Here is a 10,000-nt window from a genome sequence, read left to right on the forward strand (position 1 = left end):
ATTAACTGTGTGCCCTCAGGCCCCAACTCCACCACTACCACATATCTACAGTACTAAATCCATGTGTGTGTATGTTATCGTGTGTGTGTGTGTATAGTGTGTATGTTATCATGTGTGTTATTGTGTGTGTGTATAGTGTGTATGTTATCATGTGTGTGTATAGTGTGTGTGTAATCGTGTGTGTGTATAGTGTGTATGTTATCGTGTGTGTGTATAGTGTGTGTGTATAGTGTGTATGTTATCATGTGTGTTATTGTGTGTATGTTATCATGTGTGTATGTATAGTGTGTGTGTTATCATGTGTGTGTGTGTATAGTGTGTATGTTATCGTGTGTGTGTATAGTGTGTGTGTTATCGTGTGTGTGTATAGTGTGTATGTTATCATGTGTGTTATTGTGTGTATGTTATCATGTGTGTATGTATAGTGTGTGTGTTATCATGTGTGTGTGTGTATAGTGTGTATGTATAGTGTGTGTTATTGTGTGTATGTTATCATGTGTGTATGTATAGTGTGTGTGTTATCATGTGTGTGTGTGTATAGTGTGTATGTTATCGTGTGTGTGTATAGTGTGTATGTTATCGTGTGTGTGTATAGTGTGTATGTTATCGTGTGTGTGTATAGTGTGTGTTATTGTGTGTGTATGTTATCATGTGTGTGTATAGTGTGTGTTATTGTGTGTTATCATGTGTGTGTATAGTGTGTATGTTATCGTGTGTGTTTATAATGTGTATGATATCAGGTGTGTGTGTATAGTGTGTATGTTATTGTGTGTGTGTATAGTGTGTGTATGTTATCATGTGTTTATGTTATCATGTGTGTATAGTGTGTGTGTTATCATGTGTGTGTATGTTATCATGTGTGTGTATAGTGTGTATGTTTTCGTGTGTGTGTGTATAGTGTGTGTGTGTGTGTGTATAGTGTGTGTGTTATCATGTGTGTATATTATCGTGTGTGTGTGTAGTGTGTATGTTATCGTGTGTGTGTGTATAGTGTGTATGTTATCATGTGTGTGTGTAGTGTGTATGTTATCGTGTGTGTGTGTGTATAGTGTGTATGTTATCGTGTGTGTGTGTGTATAGTGTGTATGTTATCATGTGTGTGTATGCTATCGTGTGTGTGTGTATGTTATCATGTGTGTATGTATAGTGTGTATGTTATTGTGTGTGTGTGTATAGTGTGTATGCTATCGTGTGTGTGTGTATAGTGTGTATGTTATCGTGTGTGTGTGTAGTCATGGCTCTATGTAGTACTGTGGAACATACACACTCTCTCTCTCCTCCATTCCCTTCCCTTAGTTCCCTCTCTCTCTCTCCTCCCTCCCTTCCCTTAGTTCCCTCTCTCTCTCCCCTCCCTTCCCTTAGTTCCCTCTATCTCTCCCCTCCCTTCCCTTAGTTCCCTTTCTCTCCCCCTCCCTTCCCTTAGTTCACTCTCTCTCTCCTCCCTCCCCTCCCTTAGTTCCCTCTCTCTCCTCCCTCCCATCCCTTAGTTCCCTCTCTCTCTCCTCCCTTCCCTTAGCTCCCTCTCTCTCCTCCCTTCCCTTAGTTCCCTCTCTCTCTCTTCTCCCTCCCTTCCCTTAGTTCCCTCTCTCTTCTCCCTCCCTTCCCTTAGTTCCCTCTCTCTCTCTTTCCTCCCTCCCTTCCCTTAGTTCCCTCTCTCTCTCCTACCTTCCCTTGGTTCCCTCTCTCTCTCCTCCCTTCCCTTAGTTCCCTCTCTCTCCTCCCTTCCCTTAGTTCCCTCCCTCTCCTCCCTTCCCTTAGTTCCCTCTCTCTCCTCCCTCCCTTCCCTTAGTTCCCTCTCTCTCTCCTCCCTCCCTTCCCTTATTTTCCTCTCTCTCTCCTCCCTCCCTTCCCTTAGTTCCCTCCCTCTCTCCTCCCTCCCTTCCCTTAGTTCCCTCCCTCTCTCCTCTCTCCCCTCCCTTTGTTCCCTTTCTCTCTCCCCTCCCTTCCCTTAGTTCCCTCTCTCTCCTCCCTCCTCTCCCTTAGTTCCCTCTCTCTCCTCCCTCCCTTCCCTTAGTTCCCTCTCTCTCCTCCCTCCCTTCCCTTAGTTCCCTCCCTCTCTCCTCCCTCCCTTCCCTTAGTTCCCTCCCTCTCTCCTCCCTCCTTTCCCTTAGTTCCCTCCCTCGCTCCTCCCACCCTTCCCTTAGTTCCCTCCCCCTCTCCTCCCCCCCTTCCCTTAGTTCCCTCCCTCTCTCCTCCCTCCCTTCCCTTAGTTCCCTCCCTCTCTACTCCCTCCCTTCCCTTAGTTCCCTCCCTCTCTCCTCCCTCCCTTCCCTTACTTCCCTCTCTCTCTCCTCTCTCCCCTCCCTTTGTTCCCTTTCTCTCCCCCCTCCCTTCTCTTAGTTCCCTCTCTCTCCTCCCTCCCCTCCCTTAGTTCCCTCTCTCTCCTCCCTCCCATCCCTTAGTTCCCTCTCTCCTCCATTCATTTCCCTTAGTTCCCTCTCTCTCCTCCCTCCCATCCCTTAGTTCCCTCCCTCTCTCCTCCCTCCCTTCCCTTACTTCCCTCTCTCTCTCCTCTCTCCCCTCCCTTTGTTCCCTCTCTCTCCTCCCTCCCATCCCTTATTCCCTCTCTCTCCTCCCTCCCCTCCCTTAGTTCCCTCTCTCTCCTCCCTCCCATCCCTTAGTTCCCTCTCTCCTTCATTCCTTTCCCTTAGTTCCCTCTCTCTCCTCCCTCCCATCCCGTAGTTCCCTCTCTCCTCCCTTCCCTTACTTCCCCCTCTCTCTTCACATCATCAGTTGCAGTACCTACTGGCACCGTATTTTCTAAGGGACACTTTTTGACAGGACACTGGGGCTGGGATGTGCTGTTGTCAGCATAGTGTTGGTTCCAGAGCCGAGGGGCAGTGGAGGTCCCTGAAGCCCCATAAAAGAGCTCCCCGGGCACCTCAGTCCCACTTTATAATATCACACTATACATGCTATTACCAAGCCATTTCAACAACTAACCCTGACTGGCACTTTCTTTAGGGGTCATATATCTGTCTTTCTCAAGTACTCTGTGACAGATTACTTTTTCAAAGTTAATCTACAATTTTGCTACCTTGCAGTTAGTCTGGGTCTATGAAATGAACTCGTAAAGAGTTCAAACCAAGGATTTGGAGTATTTAGTGTAAATATTGTGAGAGAAAGATTAAGTGAATATTTTTTATGGTGCTGTCAGGGACAGAAGAAAGCCGGAAAAAAATGAGAGATTGGTGCTTTTATGACCCCATATGACCCTTCTCCCTGTGCCCACCTCTCTATAAGCCCTGTGTCCAAGAGAGAGAGAAGGAGGGAGAGGGAGGCCAAGGTATATAGAGATTAGACTGAGTTTCGCTCTGTAAGTTTCTCTCTCTATGAGACTCCATTTGTCCTTCTGCCTTTTTCTCACAATTATCATAATGTGTGTGCTGTGCAGTGCGTCATCTTCCTGTACCTGTCTGTGTGTAAATGCCTATGTGAGTGAATAACTGTGTGTGCATCTGTGCGCATGCGTACACATATTTGCACAAGCCAGACTGACTATCTACAGAGCCTTGCCAAAGTACTGGCGTTTTTCCTATTTTGTTCCATTACAACCGGTAATTTAAATGTATTTCATATAATCATATATATTTCGTATAATGGACATGCACAAAATGTTGGTGAAGTGAAATGAAAAAAAATGACCTGTTTCAAAAAATAAAAACCAGAAAGTGGTGTGTATATATTCACCCCTTTGCTATGAAACCCCCAAATAAGATCTGGTGCAACCAATTACCTTCAGAAGTCACATAATCAGTTAAATAAAGTCCACCTGTGTGCAATCTAAGTGTCACATGATCTGTCACATGATCTCAGTATATGCACACATGTTCTGAAAGGCCTCAGAGTCGGCAACACCACTAAGCAAGGGGCACCACCAAGGAGCTCTCCAAACAGCTCAGGGATAAAGTTGTGGAGAAGTACAGATCAGGGTTGGGTTATAAAAAAATATCAGAAACTTTGAACATCCCACGGAGCACCATTAAATCCATTATTAAAAAATGGAAATAATTTGCCACTTAACCTCTAGCACTTAGCCATCCCGGATCCGGGATCGTGAATACAGTCTCAAGCTCATTACCATAACGCAACGTGAACTATTCATGAAAATCGCAAATGAAATGAAATAAATATGCTAGCTCTCAAGCTTAGCCTTTTGTTAACAACACTGTCATCTCAGATTTTCAAAATATGCTTCTCAACCATAGGAAAACAATCATTTGTGTAACAGTAGCTAGCTAGCGTAGCATTTAGCGTTAGCGTTAGCATTCAGCGGGCAACATTTTCACAAAAACCAGAAAAGCATTCAAATAAAATAATTTACCTTTGAAGAACTTCAGATGTTTTCAATGAGGAGACTCTCAGTTAGATAGCAAATGTTCAGTTTTTCCTGAAAGATTATTTGTTTAGGAGAAATCGCTCCGTTTGGTGCGTCACGTTTGGCTACCAAAAAAACCCGAAAATCCAGTCATCAAAACTTTTTTCCAAATGAACTCCATAATATCGACTGAAACATGGCAAACGTTGTTTAGAACCAATCCTCAAGGTGTTTTTCACATATCTCTTTGATGATATATCGTTCGTGGAAGTGTGCTTTCTCTCCTGAATCCCAGGAGAAAATGCCCGCACCTGAAGATTACGCACCAATTTAGACAAAGGACACCGGGCGGACCCCTGGAAAATGTAGTCTCTTATGGCCAATCTTCCAATGATATGCCTACAAATACGTCACAATGCTGCAGACATCTTGAAGAAACGACAGAAAGGGCAGGCTCGTTCGTGGTGCATTCACAGCCATATAAGGAGACAATGGAAAACAGAGCTTCAGAAATTCTGCTCATTTCCTGTTTGAAGTTTCATCTTGGTTTCGCCTGTAGCATGAGTTCTGTGGCACTCACAGATATTATATCTTTGCAGTTTTGGAAACGTCAGACTGTTTTCTTTCCAAAGCTGTCAATTCTATGCATAGTCGAGCATCTTTTCGTGACAAAATATTGCGCTTAAAACGGGCATGTTTTTTTATCCAATAATGAAACAGCGCCCCCATAGACTCAACTGGTTAACAAACCTGCCAAGAAAGCGCTGCCCACAAAAACTCACAGACCACGCAAGGAGGGCATTAATCAGAGGCAACAAAGAGACCAAAGATAAGCCTGAAGGAGCTGCAAAGCTCCACAGCGGAGATTGGAGTATCTGTCCATAGGACCATTTTAAGCCGTACAATCCACAGAGCTGGGCTTTACGGAAGAGCGGGCAGAAAAAAATAAGCAAACACGTTAGGTGTTCGCCACAAGGCATCTGGGAGACTCCCCAAACATATGGAAGAAGGTACTCTGGTGAGATGAGACTAAAATGTAGCTTTTTCGCCATCAAGGAAAACACTATGCAAACCCAACACCTTCCATCACCCCGAAAACACCATCCCTACAGTGAAGCATGGTGGTGGCAGCATCGGAAGGCTGTTTGAGTGGTGAAATTAAAATTGAGTGTACCTGATTCCCCCTTGGTGTTATTGGCATAGATTAAGATGAAATTTAAAATCAATCAAAGATGATGAGTCATATACTCTTCCCTGTCTAAATGTCAGCAGAAAAGTTTCAGTTAACTTTCCCCAAATTCCTTTCTTTCTTTCCAGAAACCCTTATTCCCTCCTAATACTGGACATGTTTCAACTGGGTATTCTGGGAAAACCAGAGAATTCTGGAAAAGTTCAACAACAAAATAATTCTAAAAACCTAGTAATAGTTTATTTTATATAGATTATCTGATGTTGAATTCTTTAAACAAAATAACACTTTTAAGCTATTTAATCAAAGTGATGAATTTGTCACTAACCAGAATCTTCACTCTCTTTCCCTCTGTTTATAAATGTGCGTGTTTGTGCATTCATTTGTCCGCGCATGTGTCCACTTGTCTTTCTACTTTTGTGTGTTCATACATTTGTATCTGTCTGTATGTGTCCAGGTCCCGTCAGACGGGGTGGAGTGGGCTGGGCTTGGGGGCTACCCAGGCGGGGGTGGTCCTGACGGAGGAGGGGAGATCCCCTGCAGGCGCATGCGGAGCGGCAGCTACGTCAAGGCCATGGGAGACGACGACAGTCAGGACTCTGACGCCAGTCCTAAATCCTCTCCTAAAACCACTATTATCGCCCAGAGAGAGGCCTTCAGACGCTCTGTCAGCATGGACCACAGGTCATCTGTCAACAAGTAACGGGGAAGGGGGGGGGGGGGGGGGGTCATTCTATAATTTATTAAACCTGCTACGTCATTGGTGATGATGATGATGATGAGGGTGATGATGAAGATGAGGAAGAGGAGTATGATGAGTGTTATTCTCATTTTACTCTGTGTGTGTGTGTGGTGTGTGTAGATACTCGTGTAAGCAGTGTGTAGATGCTACGCTACCATATGCTCACAACATAAGCACGCCGAAGAGTCACGCACGCTCTCGGAGCTACACGCGGTCTCTGACCAGCTCACAGGTAAGACCACAACACCTTCAGAACACTGTATGTCTGTATGTTTATTCATCTCTACTCATTTTAGCGTCCGTCCCTCTCCTCGCCCCTAACCTGGACTCGAACCAGGGACCCTTTGCAGACATTGACAACAGCCACCCTCGAAGCATCATTATCCATCGCTCCACAAAAGCCGCAACATTTAAGATTAGGGAAGACAATTTATGTATTTATTAGAGTGGCTTTATTTATATTAAAGCATATTGGATGACTGTCATTCATTTTCCATTCACCCAGTTCAATGTAACAGTGATAGGTTTAGGTTACTGTCATTCATATTCCATTCACCCAGTTCAATGTAACAGTGACAGGTTTAGGTTACTGTCATTCATATTCCATTCACCCAGTTCAATGTAACAGTGACAGGTTTAGGTTACTGTCATTCATATTCACCCAGTTCAATGTAACAGTGATAGGTTTAGGTTACTGTCATTCATATTCCATTAACCCAGTTCAATGTAACAGTGATGGGTTTAGGTTACTGTCATTCACCCAGTTCAATGTAACAGTGATAGGTTTAGGTTACTGTCATTCATATTCACCCAGTTCAATGTAACAGTGATGGGTTTAGGTTACTGTCATTCACCCAGTTCAATGTAACAGTGATAGGTTTAGGTTACTGTCATTCATATTCACCCAGTTCAATGTAACAGTGATAGGTTTAGGTTACTGTCATTCATATTCCATTCACCCAGTCCAATGTAACAGTGACAGGTTTAGGTTACTGTCATTCATATTCACCCAGTTCAATGTAACATCGGTAGGTTTAGGTTATTACATGATACTCTAATGTTCCATGTACCCCATCATGAGGTTGTTACAACCTAGTCTATGATGAAAGTTTACAACATAGGTGCACACACGTCGAGAGACAAATTTGAGGTGACAGACAGTGACACATGGTCAGACAGCTAGCTAACATAGCATCCCTCTGTTATAGCCAACTAGCTAACATAGCATCCCTCTGTTATAGCCAGCTAGCTAACATAGCATCCCTCTGTTATAGCCAGCTAGCTAACATAGCATCCCTCGACACAGGTCGAGAGACAAATTTGAGTAATCAGTGTGACAGACAGTGACACATTCAATACCACCTTGCACACTCTTGCCTGCATCTATCTGATCTAGGGGTGTAATCACTAGACCAAACAACTAAAACAAGAGTTTCTCCTGGACATATTCAGGTAGGACCCTCCCCGTTGCGTTTGCTTCTGTGAAACGTTTTTCAACGGACTCGACGGGAATGAATGCACCCCTGATCACCCAACACAGTTCACTGTCATAGCAGCCACGTAGACGATCATCACTTTGCTCGTTGGATGATTACTTCTCGCATCCACACGCTCTCTTCCCGCCTTTTCCCTTCGCTTGTGGACTTCAGTGTACGACACAACAGCTGTCTGTGACCAGGCGATAAAACCTTCCAAGCCAAACCTTCATATCATAACTGCTAACCGCTACACACAGCCTACATCGTTGTCACCCTATTAACGTTTTAGTCAACAAACTACAACTAACAAGTTAGTAAACCAACAATCCAATCCATGTGTACAATCACGCCGTACAGTGTACAGCAAGCAGTTTAGCAGTTACACAGGCAGGCCCTTTATAAAACCTGAAAGCTACCCTTGAAAAGCTAAAGTGTTGGATAGCCTTAGCCAGCTAGCATACATAGCATACATGGCATTCCTCTCTGTTGTGTAGCTAACTAAACTCCACGCCAGGACATTGGAGTTCATCAGAAACTTCCGTCATCATGGAGTGGAGTTTAGTCAGCTAGTTGTTGAGTAGGCTAAATTAACTACATTAGCTACATTAGCTAAATTAGCTAAATCAGCTACATTAGCTAAATTAGCTACATTAGCTACAATAGCTACATTAGCTACATTAGCTACATTAGCTACATTAGCTACATTAGCTACATTAGCTAAATTAGCTACATTAGCTACATTAGCTACATTAGCTACATTAGCTACATTAGCTAAATTAGCTACATTAGCTACATTAGCTACATTAGCTACATTAGCTACATTAGCTACATTAGCTAAGTAGTGAAAAATAAAGAAGAAGAGAAAAATATTACAACTAAATATATTTAGCTTGCTCTCTCTCTGCTGCTTCTCCTTCATTTTTGAATAAATTAATTTGTTCAAAAACAGTTCAACTATTGTCTTTCTCTTTCTTTGAGTCAACTACTCACCACATTTTATGCACTGCAGCGCTAACTAACTGTAGCTTACAAGATTAATTCTCTGAACCTTTGATTAGGTGGACAACATGTCAGTTCATAATAGAAGAGCTCTGAGAGGTTGGAGGACGTCTAGGTGCTACCCTAGAGGGTGCTATTTGTTATGAAAGGTGCCTCCACTGACATGCATGTGGGTGTGGATATGTACTCTGTCTCTCTCTCTCTCTCTCTCTCTCTGTCTCTCTCTGTCTCTCTCTCTCTGTCTCTCTCTCTCTCTCTCTGTCTCTCTCGCTTTCTCTGTCTCTCTCTATCTGTCTCTCTCTCTTTCTGTTTCTCTCTCTCTATCTCTCTCTCTTTCTCTGTCTCTCTCTCTCTGTCTCTCTCTCTCTCTCTCTCTCTCTCTGTCTCTCTCTCTCTCTGTCTCTCTCTCTTTCTCTGTTTCTCTCTCTCTTGATCTCTCTCTCTCACTCTTTCTCTCTCTCTTTCTCTGTCTCTCTCTCTCTGTCTCTCTCTCTCTCTCTCTCTGTCGCTCTCTCTCTCTCTCTGTCTTTCTCTCTCTTTCTCTGTCTCTCTCTCTCTCTCTCTCTGTCTCTCTGTCGCTCTCTCTCTCTCCCTCTCTCTTTCACTTTCTCTGTCTGTCTCTCTCTCTCTCTCTCTCTCTCTCTCTCTCTCTCTCTCTCTCTCTCTTTCTCTGTCTCTCTCTTTCTCTGTTTCTGTCTCTCTGTCTCTCTCTCTCTCTCACTTTCTCTATCTCTCTCTTTCTCTCTCCTGTAGCTGGGTGACTCTCTGAATCGTCAGTTTGAGGCGGTGTGTGAGACCATGTTTGGAGAGATAGAGAGTCAGGCGGTGGAAGCCTTGGATCTGCCTGGCTGCTTCCGGACCCGTTCCCATAGTTACGTCCGCGCCATCCAGGCCGGCTGTTCCCAAGACGACGACTGCCTGTCCGTCTTCTCCATGTCAGGACCCAGCATCAAGGGAGGGGTTGGTGAGTGTGTGTGTGTGGTACTGGGTATATACCTGGTATCAAACCCATCTGTTATCTGTGTGACTCAAGACTGTGTTAGCGCCTTGAGCCAAAGCCTAGAAATTAGCTCAGGGAGCAAACACAAGTCTTCATGTGTCAGGAAAGATAACTCATCATAACACCACATCACAATACCTCATCACAATACCTCATGACAATACCTTATGACAAAACCTCATGACAATACCTCATCACAATACCTCATGACAATACCTTATGTCAAAACCTCATGACAAAACTTCATGACAATAACTCATCACAATACCTCGTG

General features: G+C 44.0%; 1 protein-coding gene across 1 annotated transcript in view; it reads left to right on the plus strand.

The window, feature by feature from the left end:
* Positions 1–10,000, plus strand: part of dlgap3 (DLG associated protein 3) — a 39,035-nt gene that overhangs the window by 3,596 nt on the left and 25,439 nt on the right. Inside the window, exons 2-4 of the mRNA XM_090228536.1 lie at positions 5,965–6,191; positions 6,370–6,481; positions 9,480–9,690. Of these exons, the coding sequence (XP_090084662.1) occupies positions 5,965–6,191; positions 6,370–6,481; positions 9,480–9,690 (550 nt within the window). The remainder of the gene's footprint in view (positions 1–5,964; positions 6,192–6,369; positions 6,482–9,479; positions 9,691–10,000) is intronic.

This window comes from Oncorhynchus mykiss, chromosome 30, assembly GCF_057628025.1.
Source record: "Oncorhynchus mykiss isolate SJ-2025 chromosome 30, ASM5762802v1, whole genome shotgun sequence".
Classification (NCBI taxonomy): Eukaryota; Metazoa; Chordata; class Actinopteri; order Salmoniformes; family Salmonidae; genus Oncorhynchus; species Oncorhynchus mykiss.